At 46.8% G+C, this 18467-nt stretch overlaps 1 protein-coding gene across 1 annotated transcript in view; it reads left to right on the top strand.

Annotated features, from left to right (window-relative positions):
- Positions 1–18467, top strand: part of LOC308154451 (zinc finger protein GLI2-like) — a gene marked incomplete at both ends in the record, with an annotated part of 63248 nt that overhangs the window by 29477 nt on the left and 15304 nt on the right. The window contains 3 exons of the mRNA XM_080527611.1: positions 5696–5898; positions 8803–8979; positions 17125–17326. Of these exons, the coding sequence (XP_080383737.1) occupies positions 5696–5898; positions 8803–8979; positions 17125–17326 (582 nt within the window). The remainder of the gene's footprint in view (positions 1–5695; positions 5899–8802; positions 8980–17124; positions 17327–18467) is intronic.

The following is an 18467-nucleotide window of genomic DNA, read 5'->3' as shown; positions in this document are numbered from 1 at the left end:
AAGCTGGGTTTTTCCCCACTGTGTGGAGGAGGACAGCTTGTTTTTGTTACCCGGCGTAGCAGATGACAGCAGTCCTGAGCCACAGCGCCTCCTCCTCCTCCTCCTCCTCCTCCTCAGACGGAGCGCGTTGGGGTTAGCCCCCTCTGTCTTCACGTCTCTGAACAGGAGGAGAGGCAGCGGGCTTGGAGCCATCAGCCACCCACACGGACGGACATGTGACACTGGCTATACACTGCACTGTGACCACTGTGACCAATCAGGGCATTCGGAACCATCGGTAGCGTCATCTAAAGTTTTTACTCTGGAAAGAATCTGTTCGATTGTGTCTTGCCCAAGGACACTTCAACATGTGGCCAGCCGGGGCTCGAACCGCCGATCTTAGGCCTGCTAGCATAACTAGCGTGCGTCCGATTTCCAGCCGATGACGATTCAGAGAGATTGCTGATGTTATGATTATAACCGCATTTTCCCCAATTAAGATGAACATTTTTTTAAAAAATGGCCACATTGTAGTCTTCAAAAAGTGGACGTTTTCACGCCTTACTTATAAAGACAGTTTCTAGGGTTATACAGAATCTGTGCAGGAACAAGATGTACTGTAGATTGTTCAAATATCATCTAATTGTTCAACACAACAATGGACCTATCGCTAAGCCACGCCCCAAAATAGAAATTGTCCAATCATATCACAGCAAAAGTCACTACAGGCAGAACTCTGACAAACAACTCGCTATGGTGAAAACCTTCTAGACAAAATATTCTTGTCATCTTTAAAAAACATGTCTATTACTTGTTGTGGTAAATCAGAAATCAGAAATTTGCCAACTCCCGCCATTGTAAGTCATGCGCTATACAAATAAAATTTGATTTGATTGAATGTAATTCAGTCACGGTCGGTCAGTCACTGTCAGTGAAGCGTTGTTTGTTTGTCCGAGTTTTCAAAGGGGGTGTGGTTTAGTGATAGGTCCATTAGGTGATGTTCGAACAATTTACAGTACAGATATTGTTACTGCACAGGGTGGCCGGTTGGAGCATAGTGTGGCGGTGGATCCACATGCTGAGCGGACCAGAGTCAAGAAGAACTGCTGTCCATAGGTTCAGAAATGCCTATATTGTCATTAAGTTACAGTTTCAAACTCAATCCAATGAACTGTTTGTTTGGATGTAGGTCATTTCTTTCTCTCTCTGCATAGGGAGGAGTGCAAACATATTGCCTGTTAAATTTGAGCCCAAGCCATCCATATCATGTTGCATGCCCAGAAACGTACAGGAGGAGTTTATTCTAGCGCTGTTGCGGACGATGTGATTTATCTAAATCAGAGCTCTACCCCAGAGGTACAGACGAGACTGTGTCACACTGTAATTCATCTCTAGTGTCGCCGACCAGCCCTGCGCATGGACATGCCAGACAGACACACACACACACACACACACACACACACACACACACACACACACACACACACCAAATATGAGGATCTGAAGGCTATGAGAGGATGATGTTGGTATGGCCCCTTAGTAAGGCAGTAGCCCTTGTTCAGTTCAGTTCAGTTCTGTTCAGTTCTGTTCTATTCAGACATACGCATACACACACACACACACACACACACACCAAATATGATGATCTGAAGGCTATGAGAGGATGATGCTGTCCTGTCCTGTCCAGTCCTGTCCAGTCCTGTCCAGTCCAGTCCTGTCCTGTCCTGTCCAGTCCAGTCCTGTCCTGTCCAGTCCAGTCCTGTCCTGTCCTGTCTTGTCCTGTCCTGTCCTGTCCTGTCCTGTCCTGTCCTGTCCTGTCCTGTCCTGTCCTGTCCTGTCCTGTCCTGTCCTGTCTTGTCCTGTCCTGGGTCGTGAGAAACCCACTGCCTGCCTGGTCTCTGCCTGCGTGGCACCAAACACCACTGTTTGAAACCCTGCATTGTAATGAAAAACACTTTCCACAGGCAGGACTTAATTTTTTTTAATATTGCTAAATATTACTTATTTAGGTGCTAAGCATCATGGGTTGTTTTAGGTGTACTCTTCTTCATGGATGGGGTTTGTTTGAGCAAAGCATTTCGTGGACTGCATGACTAGTAACACTAGAACAGCATGACTATTAACACTAGAACAGCTGTGCCTTTTTACCTACTAACTTTTCAATGAAAAGCTGCTATTTACACACAACGACCACTAGTTGTCCGCTTGTAAATTAGCCTGATTCCTATACAGAAAAACTGCAAAATAGCTTTATACTAGCTTATCCTGATGTGATTTTGAAAATGTAAGGATACTGGGTGGTAGAACACACATATCTAGGAAAAGTCATGAAAGGAGGGTCCTGAAATTTGATCGAGTGCAAAGATATAAACATTTGTTTTACTCACGGCTGATTAAGTGTTAATAATGCAGAGTCCATCAGATCAGTATCTCTGATCGGAACAAAATGTTTGTTTCGCCTATGATGCATCTCGTGCTATAGCACTGCAAAATAATAAGCCCATTGTTTTATGTGTTGAGTCATTGAATAGGAAATATTTAGTGTAGTGTAGTGTTTATCGACCCATGAATTATGTTTCTATGGATGTATTGTAGTTTAATCACTGTGAATACCACTGACATTGGATAACATAGCCACAAAGTAATAATGGGGGGAGTTTCCCGATAACAATGGATCTTTTGAGTTTCACAAACCGCTTCACCAAGAACTTAGCTAACATGCAATGTAGTCTGGCAAGTGTTTCCCAAACCACCTCGTAACTCACACATTTGTGAATTTCGTCTTGAAGTGGATAGGAATATGTATCGATCAATGCCTAGTTGATAGGCCAGACAAGCTGCTCTCACCACTGAAATTCTGACCTTAATACAGAAGACTGACATTGGACCAGTTCCTATAAGAAATGTGTGTCTATGTCGACATTGAGGAGTGCACTTTCAATGCAATTTCAATGTAAGCTTTTGTTTTAAAAAATTAAAGAAATGCTATCACAGAGTGGGCTATCATAATCATGTTGATGATGATTTGCTTTGTTACAGTTCACGATTCAAAATGTAGGCATACACAAAGCACTAAATACAACATGTTGACTTAATGCTGTGCTGTAAAAAGAAGCAGCATTTTTATCAATATGCCACACAATAAGTCAACATGTTCAGACGTCCATGTTTAAGTAAAAACATTTAAGAGTTTTTTTTTTTTATGTGTAGCCTAAAAGTTTTTGTTTTGCTTGCAAAGACCTACATCTTGGAATCTGCCATATTTAAACGTGTTAGTTCTATGTTTGTGGTGTATTGTTGATGTGTGAAGTTCTATGTTTGTGGTGTATTGTTGATGTGTGAAGTTCTATGTTTGTGGTGTATTGTTGATGTGTGAAGTTCTATGTTTGTGGTGTATTGTTGATGTGTGAAGTTCTATGTTTGTGGTGTATTGCCAAAGTGAAGCTGGAGGGCACAGCTCACACCTGAGCTACGAAGACTTTTGTGAAACACGGCTAAACTGGGGTTTATAGGGTTTATAACAGTGACTTCAACGAGTGACTTCAATATTGACTTGATAAAGGTCTACTGTGTTAACAGAATCATCAATATTCAGTGTGTTGTATATCAAACCATAGCGCTTTTTCCTAAATGACGCAACTATTGTATGTCAGTCACAGTGCTCTCCCCCAACCTGTAGCCTCATTGGTGTCTGACAGGAAGGCCGCTGGAGAGATGTCTGTGGTCAGAGTCAGAGGCTGAGGAGAGTGGACTCTTCTATAAACTAGGTAGACAGATCAGAGCATTTAGGTGCCAGTCCGTGTTATCAGGAGGACACGTAAAGTTGCTGTGTAATGCTGTGAGGTGCGCTTCAGCCTCACTGGGATGTCTGTTTCCTCTCAGTCTCCAGACAGAGAGCCCTTTATGGTCCTCCAGATGCTAGGCCTCGTGGCAGAAAGTTGGCACGAACCTTGTAATCCGGAGGCATTTACTTGAAATGGAGTGGACTTGGGGTCACGCGCAGACTGACCCCACCAGAGACAGTGGGGATAAATCAGAGATTGAGGTCAACCTGGACTGGGTCACGCTGGGTCTCAGAACCACCTCTCCACACTCGCAGACACACTGGCCAACTGTCTGCTAAGGGATTTTCACTCCCAACAAACCTCATCTTACTTCAGTAGTCAAGAGGTTACTTACTGCAAGTGTTATTGCAATTTTTTGTTTTGGAACAATACATGATTCAGGTTGATTGTCTTATCGTTCACTCCACTTCAGTCCGCTCTTGATGACGAGAGTGTGGCTGATTATTTCTGGGCTAAAATGGGGAAAATATTACGGTTTAAAAACGGCTAGGACTGTTCTTTTTTTAGGAAGTAGTGTTGTCACTATTGTACTTTTAGACTCCTGTATGGGGTCAATAATAGGCCGTTAGGTACAGTAGAGAGTCTGGAGACTCTGGTGGAGGTGTCTGGAGCGAGGTGCTGAATGAAAAGCAGGTCGTAGGAAACGGACTGTCTCCTATTGTCAGTCTTTTCGGGCGACCGCTGAGGCACACACCTCTCATTGACATGCCTTCGAGGTTCCTCTCCAGATCCGACCTCATATCACACACACACACACACAAGCTGGGCATCTTCAAAGAGCCAGCCGTGTCTGGGGCAAAAGCAAACAATGTCAGGAACCTGTTCAAACTGGCTACAGGGTTTTCAGCCGCCAAACTCTCATGTGGAGGGATTGAGCCTTCCGGCTGCCAAATACTAATATAATATAACGTTCTTAACCCTGCGATGACTCTATGAGGAACTTTGGAGGTGTGTGTTACAGTCTATTTTCTCGGCGGATGAGGTAACTTGAGGTAAAACGAGTGAGTCACTAGGTAATGCCTGGGGGATGTGTAATCTCATTACATGGTTGCGTGCCATAGGAAGGGTCCGCCCACCCTGTCTGTACGACTGGGTGACCCCGTCTCACCGGAGACCTTCGCAACTCATATCCAGTCACAACTCATATCCAGTCACAACTCATATCCAGATCAAAGCCAGAGATACTGAGGAACGGTATTAGACATGATCTCGTTTTTTTTTTCCATCACAGTCTACGATAACAGAGGAAAGGAGACATCATCATATCAGATTCACTGATTAATTACTTCAGGCTCAGACCTGATTCACTTGCCTGCAGAGTTTTAGTAGTAGTCTTAGATACTTAGATACGTGTGTGTGGTGTGTGTGTGTGTGTGTGTGTGTGTGTGTGTGTGTGTGTGTGTGTGTGTGTGTGTGTGAACCAGTGCTCTGTTTTGCATGGCACCGCGGTTCAGTAGAGATAACTGTAGCTTAGGCCATGCAGTCATTGGCAATACAGATTTTGAGACAGGGTGAGTCAAGTAAAGGGGCCCTTTTGTTTTCATTTTAGTCTTTCTTTTCAGTGTTATGTGCCACAGTGTTTTAAGTATTGCTACTAGGCTGTGTTAAGTGAATGTTCTCTTCTCCTCCACCATCTCTCTCTCTGCCTCTGCCTCTCTCTCCCCCCCCTCTCCCTCTCTCTCCCCCCCCCCTCTCTCTCCCCCTCTCTCTCCGCCCCCTCTCTCTCTCTCTCTCTCTCTCTCCCCCCCCTCTCTCTCCCCCTCTCACTCTCCCCCCCCCTCTCACTCTCCCCCCCCTCTCTCTCCGCCCCCTCTCTCTCTCTCTCTCTCTCCCCCCCCTCCCTCCCTCTCTCTCTCTCTCCCCCCTTCCAGGCCTATAGGACTAGCGGGCAGCCCGGTCATCTCAGACATCTCTCTGATCCGTCTGTCCCCCCACACCGCTGTCACAGGGGAGTCCCCCTTCAGCGCCCCCCACCCCTACGTCAACCCCCACATGGAGCACTACCTCAGGACCATGCACGGCAGCCCCACCCTCTCCATGATCTCAGCCGCAAGAGGACTCAGCCCTGCAGACCGTGAGTTACCGACCGCACGTAAACCTGCTAACACTACGTTGACATCCTCTACCCACCACCATCCACACACTTGGATATTGAACATAAGAAATAGGAAATCGTCTCGCCTCGAAATCGAGGTCGGTCTCTCTCTCTCTCTCTCTCTCTCTCTCTCTCTCTCTCTCTCTCTCTCTCTCTCTCTCTCTCTCTCTCTCTCTCTCTCTCTCTCTCTCTCTCTCTCTCTCTCTCTCTCTCTCTCTCCCTCTCATGATCCAAAGGGATGCAGGGGTGTGATCGTTTTCAAGGTGGTGTGGTGGTGGGGATTTGCGGTAGTGAATATAAAGTAAACAGTCACAGTCACTAGCAGGGAGTAGTAGCATGTCTGTGAGTGTGAGCATACAGATTAGGTTAGACACCTACAAACTACGGCAATGTGTGAATTGGCCTAACATGCCATAGATTGCACTATGGGACGCTTTGACCTCTGGTCCCAGGCGTACGGTACTCGAAGGGGTTCTTGGAAAGCTACGGAAATTGATAAAAGAAAAAGCAGGCCAACAGAATTCCCCAAATCTACCCCGGACGTGATGACAAGTCTTTCTTCAGAGCTGAATTACAATAACAGGCAGAGGCGAGCAGCCAGAATGGGAAATAAATCACCTTTTACAGTCTGTCAACAGTAATGTGCCTGTGCCTTTAAAGTTAAATAAGCAGCGTGCTGGAGATCCCGCAGTGATAAAGCTATGTGAAAGAGAAAAGATGGAGGCTATTTTAGGTTAAGGGAATGCAAATAGGTAGAGAGAAGAAGGCCTTGGGTTTTCATTGAGTAGAGATAGGCCATTTTGTTTTATGTATGGTGACTAGGTGACCCTTTTCAAGGGACATTTAAGACAGGATCACCGTGTCGTTGTCTGGCTTTTTGTTTGTGAATTTGGAATCGTGGTCCTTTCCTCAATGTGATTGGATACATGAAAGTAAAACAAATGACTTTATCATTATCGCTGGCTAGCTAGCACACAGTGGCGTGACAACAACACGTTGTTGCTAGCACACAGCGTCTTTGAGTCCCTGAAAAGCGCTTTATAAATATAATGAATTATTATTTAATATTTTTAGTATTATTATTATTATTATTATTATTATTATTATTATTATTATTAACACTGTATTGGAACGACGTAACCGAGGTGGATAGAGGATCGGCTGCTGTTTCTTCTTGCTGTTTCTGTTTTACATCAAATGATCCATCTCATAGATAGCTGGGCCAAAGTACCACTTTCAAAATACCATTCAAGAAAGGTTTTTCATAAACAATAATATAAAGCTTTTTGGCTCCAACAATGACATTAGCATTGAGAGAGGGCTCCTCTGGGTGTGCACTCTGCTGTGTTACACTCCTCATTCACATTCTCCCCCCCCCAATTATTTATTTTTTTGATTAAACAAAGACTCAACTTCCCGTTATCTGCTTCTATAGGCAATGGCATGCTCCTTATTTTAGCCTTATTTTATGACTCCATCTAAGTGGTCAAGTGATCCTTGGGAAAGAGAGAGAGAGAGAGAGAGAGAGAGAGAGAGAGAGAGAGAGAGAGAGAGTGACACTGAAGGGCTCTGCACACAGCGTGCGATTTCTGTTGCGCGTCAACATTCCATTTTGAAGTTTGAATGGAAGTCTATGAGAACATCGCATTTCAACACACACGGCCCCGATTTTAATCGCACGGCGAAAATTCGATTCCATTCATTTTGAATGGGAAAAAGCACAAATTTGACAGTGCGACAAAACTCGCACGCCGTGTGCTTTGTCCCATTCAAAATGAATGGAATCGAATTTTCGCCGTGCGATTAAAATCGGGGCCGTGTGTGTTGAAATGCGATGTTCTCATAGACTTCCATTCAAACTTCAAAATGGAATGTTGACGCGCAACAGAAATCGCACGCTGTGTGCATTGGCCTTGAGAGAGAGAGAGAGATGGAGAGAGAAAGAAGGTCTGTGTTCTGCTGCTATGAAGCCAGCACAAGCAGATGCCTGTTCTTTTCTAACAGCAGCGCAGCCTAATTGTGTCGGAGAGATCACTTACGCTGAAGGAGGTGACTCGGCGGGGGCAGAGGGGAGGCAGGTTGTTCCTCTCCACCCCGACCTTAACCAGAGCAGACGTTTCCTCTCCCAAACCGCCTACAGGGGCAGATAGAGCGTTACATGCCCCGGGACAGACTGCCATACAACGGCAGGCCGTGTTAAAACGAATGGATATCTCACTCTTTATTGCTACTGACACTTTTAAAAGCAGTTTAGAGGGTGCAGATGTTAACACCGGAGCACCACTACTACTGTAGGACATAGGGCCTGCCTGTCCACTCTGGAAACTACATGTCTGTGTTTTCAAAGAGAGAGAGAGAGAGAGAGGAGAGAAAGAGAGAGAGAGAGAGAGAGAGAAAGGCATCTCCACGACTTTGTTTATGAGGCAGAGGAAACGCAGGAATGCGGAGGCCCCACTCTCCTTTCGCCTTTATCTCTCCAGGAGCGCCGACACGCCCCGTTGCACATCATTGGCCCTCTCTCTCTCTCTCTCTCTCTCCCGTTCCTCTTGTCCCGCATCCATGTCTCTGTGTCGTCACGTCGCAGCGCAGCCCGTCAGTCTGGAATGTCCTCAGACCCGTTGTTAGGATCTCGAAACATCGGGGCTTAGCCCAGCCCACATTTCGTTGGCGGGGGGGTGGGTGGGGGGGTGATTAACGGGTGGTTGCTAAACAACGGCGATGTGCTAAATCGATGCCGATGCGGTAGATTGCAATTTATTTCATTTATTTTCCCAAGATCCGGAGATTGATCCGGGTCTATTCAGAAAAACATTCGGGTGCCCAGGGCTAACGCCGTCTCTGCTTCACTCATTCTCACTCCTGACTCCTTCCTCCCCCCCACAGTGGCCCATGAACACTTGAAAGAGCGTGGCCTGTTTGGCCTGCCTCCCCCGCCCTCTCCCGGAGCCAGTCCTGCCGAGTACTACCACCTGATGGCCAGCCATCGCAACCCCTACGGAGACCTGCTCATGCAGGGGGCCGGAGCCGCCCACCTGCCTGAATACATCACCCCCGTGGATGGTAAGTGACTGTGGGACAACTAGAGACAGGGGCCAAGTAGCCGATGGTCCCCCATTTACTTCCACTAAAGAGCGCTGTGCAAAACACTAAAACCATGTGCAAAGACCACTTTGGTAAAGTCACCGCAAAGTGCATCTGTCCCGGCCAACACAAACTGCATCAATGTAGTTGAGGCGGTAAATAGGAGTTTTTTGTGGTGTGCCAGGGGGAGTTGGAATATTCAAACACCTATGATGTTCCACATTCAAGGGTTAACCATAGGCGAAAGTTTACGCTTATTTGATTATAACAGCAGCAGCTGTCGTCTGTCGTTATCCCCACCCACTCATTGCAGGAGGCCTACCGTCTGCCTCTATGCTAACTGAAACTTTGCTGAATAACAAAACCAACTTAGCGGTTATGCCCAATGAAACATAGTGTTGTGCAGCACTCTTTAGCGGGAGCAAATTGGGGCTGTATAGCTGAGATTTAGACCAGACATTGGTATTAACTCAATAAAACTACACAGCTAAAGAAATTATAACACTTACATCCATAAAAAAAAGTTATGTGCAATAAAGGGGAATGACAGAGGAAATAAGTATTGAACACGTTAACTGAAATGTATTTAATGCTCGGTGGAGAAGCCTTTGTTTCCAATGACAGCTTCAAGACGCTTCCTGTATGAAATAACTAATCTCTCACAGTGATCGAGTGGGATTTTGGCCCATTCTTCAACACAGACAGTTTTTATATCTTGAAGATTCCAGGGGACCCGCTGGTGAGTCTTGATCTTCAGTTCCTTCCACAAATGTTCTATTGGATTTAAGTCTGGCAATTGACGAGGCCAGTCCAACACATTTATTTTCTTCCTCTTGAACCAATTGAGAGTCTCTTTTGTTTTGGATCATTGTTTTGATGGATGATCCACCCGCATCTCATCCTCATGATCCTGGTGGATGGCAGAACAGATTCTTCTCGAGAATTTCCCAGTACATGGCTCCATTCATCTTGCCTTCGATAATTTGGATTTTAAACAGCCCCGTATCATGATGCTTCCCCCTCCGAACTTCACTGTAGGTATGGCATTTTTAGGATCATATGCAGAGCCATTTCCCCTCCAAACATGGCGCTTCGGATTGTTGCTGAAAAGTCCGATTTTCGTCTCATCCAGACTACATTCTCCCAGTAATCTACAGGCTTCTCCAAATGTTCTGTAGCAAACTACAAACGAGCTTCAACATGCCTTTTCTTCAGTAATGAGAGTCTTCCAGGGTGATGGCGAATGGAGACTGTGGCGGAGGAGTGCATTGCCTGTTGTTTTCTTTGTGACAACTGTACACGCTGCTTCCAGGTCTTTCTGGAGCCTTGCTCGGGTGGTCCTGGGCTCTGGGCCTACTCTTCTGACTAACTTTCTGACTGCCCAGTCTGATATCTTGCGAGGAGCTCCTGTCCGTGGCCGGTTGATGGTCGAGTGATGTTCCTTCCTCTTGCGGATAAAGGCCCCAATGGTGCTTATAGGAACATTTAGGAATTTAGAAATCCGTTGGTAACCAGAGCCGTTACTATGCTGCTCAACAGTCTTGTTGCGAAGGTCTTGGGAGAGCTCTTTGCCTCTACCCATCATGAGATGTCTCTTGCAGGAAAAGCTGGTTGAAAGCTTTTTCCTACTGTGTTCAATACTTTTTTCCTGTGTCATTCCACTCTACTTTTATGGGTTAGAGTGTTACAATTTCTTTAGCTGTGTAGTTTTATTGAGTTAATACCAATGCCTGGTCTACATTTCATGTGAATAGCGTCAATAGAAATACGATGAATTAAAAAGTTGTTGATGTGTTGAATACTTATTTCCCCCCCCACTGTAGGGGGCAGTGAGCTTTCTGTTGCATCATTGCATTGACTGTAGCTTTCAGTGGAGAAGTCTGTAACTTAGGGATTGTTTTGAGATAACCCCAGGTGAATGACGAAACTGAGATCAGCACTAGCAACATATAAAAGGGTTGGATACATGTTTTATTCAAAACGACTTCAAACGGAGGGATCCCCAGGTAACGGCAGTATGTGCAGTATTTATTTCTCAAGTCTTTGCCAGGACTTTTCCATAAACAACAAGAGTGATTGTACCAAGATGACATTTCGTGTAAGAGATTGTTCTTTGAGCGTAGACATCGGGTCAGAGGTGTGTTTAATGTAATGAATGCCGACATTCATCCTCTACTTCCTCTCACCTTAAAAGGGCAGCGAGGAAGAGAGGGATTATGGAGGGAGGGATGGTGTTACGATGAATACCAGGACTGAAGCATCATCTATCAAGCCCTGTGTTTTTTCATTCATTACCATTGACACCTACTGTACCTGCATGAAACCACCCACATCTTTTTAGACCTCTTTGAATAGAATTTTAGACCTATTCGCAACACCATGTGATAGCTTTTTGTCATCCTTGAGGTGATGAAATTAGGGATTTCACTGCCATACAGACAAAAAAGGCATTTTCTTGGTTCCAGCTTGATTAATTTCCGCGTAAATAGATGTGGTCGGACTGATTTCCTAGCTAATCTCATTTTTAATACCTAGATTTTAGACTTCAAGACTTTTTAAGACCAGCGCGGAAACCCTGTTACATAACTGACAGTTTCAGAAACTGACATTTACTGAATCGAGGACGGCTTCTTAGCATGCAGTCAGTTTCACTTGAAAGTACAGTATATGAAGAAAAACAACAACAGTGTCATTTTGTTCTGTAGCGGATAGAGTCTCCTGTCACTGGATGACATTTACGCAGGCGAAGTGGCAGGAGTTAAGGACACAGATAGAGAGGCAGGCGATGGAGATAATGGTGGATTGATTCTCGCTCTGTAATCAGACACGGAGGGACATCTTCGCCATCCGTCACGGGGTGGCGGCTCACAGGCAAGTCTCGACTCAACAGGAAGGTGTTACTTGCCACTGCTTCCTCCATAAGGGGGGATGAAGGGGATGGCATCCCCCCTAAAATAAAAACAGTAAAAATCATCCCTCTTCTAAAACTGCCATCCCCCCTTTCCATCCCTTATGTCATTTTATCAATGAACGTGGTATTACTGCTATTTCAACATTTAGTTTCGTGCATATTGAGTAAAATACTGTGGGCGAGGCAGGGGGCACGCACACATGCAATGACATTTTTACCAAGTCACTGATACTGAAGTCACTGACGCTGTGGGGATGCTAAAATTGTCCCCATATGATCAAATCCACCATCCCCCCTGAATTTCTTTTACAACTTGAGTACTGCTCACAACCCCTAAATGAAACAGCCTGAACAACCCGGGTTACACACTTATGCTCAGAAGAGGCACTGGAAAGATCACTCCAGTCCCCCTAGAATGGATTCAGCGATGGATGGATGACGTTGGTCAGTGTGGGTTAGCAGGGAAGGGAAGTGGGTGGGTGTATAACCCGATGGACACAACCTCTCTCATCCTTTAACACGGTTTAAAAAAAAAAAAAAAAAAACTGCCCAGGAGGATCGGGCAGATAGCACTATTCTCATTCTGGGGCCCAGTGAAGGCCAGAGCAAGGAGGCAGGCCTGACTGTGCCATGGCCACACTCAGGGCCAGTGGAGGAGGTGTGTCCGAGTCCACAGCCCCGTAGCCCCGGATGCTGCTTCTGCTTCTGCTGCTGTTGCTGCTGTTGCCGCCGCTGCCTGCTGACATAAATCACTGGGGGAAACCAGGAGGCGAGGTGAGAGCCAGCCTGGGCTTTTCCATTTCCTCATTTATCAAGGGAAGTGGCACATTAATAAACACATCTCCCTAGAGGTGAGAGAGTAACAGAGAAAAATAAGGCTGCCATTTTTTTAATGGCTCGTCCCAGTCACTGAAACACAGCCAATAACGCAATGCAAATACTTAGCTTTAAATTTCGCCTCAGCTTTTTTTACCCGGAAGACCTTGAGTTAGCGTTGAGCATGAGTTAACTACCTAAAATTAGACATACCGTACACATCCTCCCAAGCCCCCCCCCCCCTTTCCCATGCTCAATGTCTTTACCAGCTCATGGGAAATTTATTTTAAGATACTATATTCCCGAAGCGTTGGCTAGTCTATTTGAGAAATATGTGTTACGTCATCTGAAGTCCATATTTGTATGTCCCCGGAACGTTTTAGAAAGTGTGTTCTGCAGTACTGAGACACTGAGCACATGTGGATGATGTGGGACTGTTTTGGAAAGAATAACTCCGACGACGACAGCGATCCGTCAGCTCCTTGGTCCTGGAAGCATCGAAGCAGGAGGAGCCAGAGCGGGTCTGTGACAGCAGCAGCAGCCAGAGGTTCCAGAAATCCAGAGGCGGAGGCGGAGAGGGATGCAGTAAAGCTGCTGCTGTTGGCACCACATGTGATAGAGCCGTTACGGACCTTGTCCGGTTGCCAGAGGCAACCTTTAGTTATGACCCTCAGTGGTTCATCATAAAGATGATGACATGCCTCGCTGCTGCTCTGGCTCCATGGCCACCGCAGCTAATGTTTAGCACCTGTTGAGCCCCGCAGCAACTGGCTGGCTGCCCTGCCTCCCGCTGACACACTCACAACCCCAGGCTGTGGCCTAACTCACCCCCAGGCTGTGGCCTAACTCGCCCCCAGGCTGTGGCCTATCTCACCCCCAGGCTGTGGTGTAACTCACCCCCAGGCTGTGGCCTAACTCACCCCCAGGCTGTGGCCTAACTCACCCCCAGGCTGTGGTCTAACTCACCCCCAGGCTGTGGCCTAACTCACCCCCAGGCTGTGGTGTAACTCACCCCCAGGCTGTGGCCTAACTCACCCCCAGGCTGTGGCCTAACTCACCCCCAGGCTGTGGTCTATCTCACCCCCAGGCTGTGGCCTAACTCACCCCCAGGCTGTGGCCTATCTCACCCCCAGGCTGTGGCCTAACTCACCCCCAGGCTGTGGTGTAACTCACCCCCAGGCTGTGGCCTAACTCACCCCCAGGCAGTGGCCTATCTCACCCCCAGGCTGTGACCTAACTCACCCCCAGGCTGTGGCCTAACTCACCCCCAGGCTGTGGTGTAACTCACCCCCAGGCTGTGGTGTAACTCACCCCCAGGCTGTGGCCTAACTCACCCCCAGGCTGTGGCCTAACTCACCCCCAGGCTGTGACCTAACTCACCCCCAGGCTGTAGCCTAACTCACCCCCAAGCTGTGGTCTAACTCACCCCCAGGCTGTGGTCTAACTCACCCCCAAGCTGTGGCCTATCTCACCCCCAGGCTGTGACCTAACTCACCCCCAGGCTGTGGCCTAACTCTCCCCCAAGCTGTGGCCTATCTCACCCCCAGGCTGTGACCTAACTCACCCCCAGGCTGTGGCCTAACTCTCCCCCAGGCTGTGGCCTAACTCACCCCCAGGCTGTGGCCTATCTCACCCCCAGGCTGTGGTCTATCTCACCCCCAGGCTGTGGCCTATCTCACCCCCAGGCTGTGGCCTAACTCACCCCCAGGCTGTGGCCTAACTCACCCCCAGGCTGTGGCCTATCTCACCCCCAGGCTGTGGTGTAACTCACCCCCAGGCTGTGGCCTATCTCACCCCCAGGCTGTGACCTAACTCACCCCCAGGCTGTGGCCTAACTCACCCCCAGGCTGTGGCCTATCTCACCCCCAGGCTGTGGTCTAACTCACCCCCAGGCTGTGGCCTATCTCACCCCCAGGCTGTGGTGTAACTCACCCCCAGGCTGTGGTGTAACTCACCCCCAGGCTGTGGCCTATCTCACCCCCAGGCTGTGGCCTATCTCACCCCCAGGCTGTGGCCTAACTCACCCCCAGGCTGTGGCCTATCTCACCCCCAGGCTGTGGCCTATCTCACCCCCAGGCTGTGGCCTAACTCACCCCCAGGCTGTGGCCTATCTCACCCCCAGGCTGTGGCCTAACTCACCCCCAGGCTGTGGCCTTACTCATCCCAGAAATAGCCTAGATAAACTCCAGGTTACACATCGCATTACAGGATAGAATAATATATCTAAGTATGGAATAAAGTAGTGTAATAGTGAAATTATACAACAATGGTTCTTCTTTTCATTTTCCCCCACAACTGGTAGGTCCCTGGTACTAAATGATATGTTATAGGGCTTTTTTTTAATGAATTCCAAATACATATATTATGTGTATTATACACTCACTGAACACTTTATTAGGTGGTGTAATGGTGCGGGGAATGTTTTCTTGGCACACTTTGGGCCCGTTAACAGCAATCAATCAGCGCTTGAATGCCACAGCCTACTTGAGTATTGTTGCTGACCATATGCGTCCCTTCATGGCCACAATGTACCCATCTTCTAATGGCTACTTCCAGCATGATGATGCACCATGTCACAAAGCAAAAGTCATCTCAAACCAGTTTCATGAACATGACAACGAGTTCAGTGTTCTTCAGTGGCCTTCCCAGTCACCGGATCTGAATCCAGTAGAACACCTTTGGGATGGGGTAGGATGGGAGATTCACAGCTTGGAAGTACACCTGAGAAATCAGCAGGAATCGCATGATGCAATCATGTCACCATAGAGCAGAATCTCAAAGGAATGTTTACAACATCTTGTGGAATCAATGGCACAAAGAATTGAGAGTTTTGAGAGCAAAGGGAAGCCCTACCCAGTATTAGTATAGTGTTCCTAATAAAGTATTCGGTGGGTGTATATCCACCATGTAATTAAACAAAATACAACCTTGTATTAAACAAATGTACATTAAAACAACAAGAGGTATCAAAAACACTCTGCATAAATTACTTTTAACTTGAAATCAATGTTCTAAATTGCCCTCATTTAACAATGTGAAGTACAACCCTTGACAGTGAGATTTTTATCTAAGTAATTATACCACCATCATTGGGGAGGGATTGATTCTTCTGTATCTGAATCTAAATGAGGTCACCATGGGAAAGATGCCAACGCTACCAGACTCAACGACGTACGTTCTCTCATTCAGGAGACATTTGTTTCCCGATTTATTATAATTCTAGGTCATCATACATTCTAAATGTGTGCCACTGGGGCACATTAAAGGAATTTGAGGATTGTTGAAGACGTTTTTTTTTCTATTCATTTCCATCTTGCACAATCCAGTGGATGCCTTCCCTCCTCTGAGAGAGAGAGAGAGAGAGAGAGAGAGAGAGAGAGAGAGAGAGAGAGAGAGAGGGAGAGAGAGAGAGAGAGAGAGAGAGAGAGAGAGAGACAGAGAGAGAGAGAGAGAGAGAGACAGAGAGAGAGAGAGACAGGGAGACAGAGAGAGAGAGAGAGAGAGAGAGAGAGACAGAGACAGAGACACAGAGAGAGAGAGAGAGAGAGAGAGAGAGAGAGAGAGAGAGAGAGAGACAGAGAGAGAGAGATGGGGTTTTCTTACAGCACAATATCTCCTGCCAGCCACAGTTCTCATCACCTCATACAAATTGTTTACTGTATTAGCTGGGAATCAATCTTGAGCACTTATTGATAGGGCTGTTCTATTTCCAGGGGGTTTGAGTGTCGGAGGGAGGCTGCGTGAGCATCAATCACCGGGTCCCGGGTCGGAGCGCTCCTCCACCAGAATCTGTGGCTCTCGAAATAGCACAGCGCTGGGCAGGATGGGAAATGACACCACCAGGCAGCTCAGAGTGACTCCATAGATTTCGGCTGTATGAAATTATTTGTTTTAAAGTTGCCAAACATTCATAATCTCAGTGGGTAAATGGGTCCCCCCCCCCAGGGAGAGTTGTGCTGTTAACTTGTCTTGGAGTAAGACTAACCCTAACCCATGAATGGATGAACTGATAACAGTTAAAGAGTGTGTGATTAGGGCGGACGTAATCGCAGGGTCCCTGGTTCGATTCTGGCCATCGACCTGTCCTGCCATGTCACCCCTCCACACTCTCACCCATCCTTCCTGTCACCTTCTACTGTCTGTATCCCAATAAAGCAGAAATGCCCTAAAAACATAATTTAAAAGAAAAGAAAAAGATCATGTGATCAGGGAGACATTGTCTGCACTGATGGTCGAGGCTCCGAATGTTGTGTAAGAACGACGCCACCTGTCGTAGGACAACGAGAGATGGAGGCACAATACGCTAAGAGGAGAAGCGTTATCTGAATTAGTTTGAAATAAAGTGTGTGTGTGTGTGTGTGTGTGTGTGTGTGTGTGTGTGTGTGTGTGCTCCACAGTGTCCCGGTTCTCCAGCCCCAGACTTGCCCCCAGGCTGAACAGGAAGAGAGCTCTCTCCATCTCGCCCCTCTCAGACGCCAGCATCGACCTGCAGACTATGATCCGCACGTCGCCCAACTCCCTGGTGGCCTACATCAACAACTCCCGCTCCAGCTCGGCAGCCAGCAGCTCCTACGGGCACCTCTCCGTTGGAGGCATCAGGTACACAGTCCGTACCTGTCAACAGTCCATACCTGTACACAGTCCATACCTGTCACAGTCCATACCTGTCAACCCTCCACAGTCCGTACCTGTCAACAGTCCATACCTGTCACAGTCCATACCTGTCAACCCTCCACAGTCCGTACCTGTCAACAGTCCATACCTGTCACAGTCCATACCTGTCAACCCTCCATACCTGTCAACCCTCCCGTTTTTTCCCGGGATTCTCCCTTATTTTACCTTTCTTTCCCGCTGTGCTCCCGTTTAAATATGTTCCCGTAAATCTCCTGTATTTTTAACCTATTATATATTATTCTATAATTTAACACATTTTTGGAATATGTTAAGATGTGAATGGTAGGCACCTGTTAAACGTTGGCGCATGCGCACAATCGCGACATCCATGTCGGAGTTGACTTGTCTCCGTTCGTTTCTTGGGCTGCGTTCGTAATTTTTCTCTGAGAGCGCCGGAACGCACACGAGGAGCAACGTCATAAAGGGACCAAGTAATTTGATTGGACAAGAGGCATTCCATGAGTGCTGATCAGATTTCCAGAGCGTATTTACGAACGCAGCCTCGATTATCGCCGTTTTAAAATCCGTTATTTTCCCTTATTTGGGGGGAAATATCCCTTATTTTCAAATCCCAATGTTGACAGGTATGACACAGTTGTTGGAATAACTGCTGTAGCCTTAGCAAGGATATGATACTGGTCCATAACACACAGTAAACTCATTAAATCACCAACTGCCAAAGAATTCCAGAACACTCACCACCTAGAGTGCCAAGTGTTTTATGTGGTGTTTACCTAGCAACAATATTTTGATTGGCTACGCTACAAAATGAAGCATCATAATGTATGCATTTTTGGTGAATAAAGTCACCCCTGGCATTAAAGTTAAATTAAAAGAATAAACGAAAATAAACAGATGTTGACGTGTCACTGAAGGGAACATATTGGGTTGAAAGGGGCAGTTTGTAATGTACTACATTAGACGGAGTGACATGTCTCTCATGTGATTGACCTGAGAGCCGCTCCCTCAGAACTCATTTTAAATTTAATTTAATTTCAATGAAAGACTCACCTGTTTAGGCAGGCTGTTAGTCACCTATAGCCATCTTATGTTCCTGTTTATGTTC

Source organism: Nansenia antarctica (assembly GCF_963989245.1).
Source record: "Nansenia antarctica genome assembly, chromosome: 3".
NCBI lineage: Eukaryota > Metazoa > Chordata > Actinopteri > Argentiniformes > Microstomatidae > Nansenia > Nansenia antarctica.
Note: the sequence above shows the minus strand (reverse complement) of the source record. Positions and strands in the feature narration are given on the sequence as shown.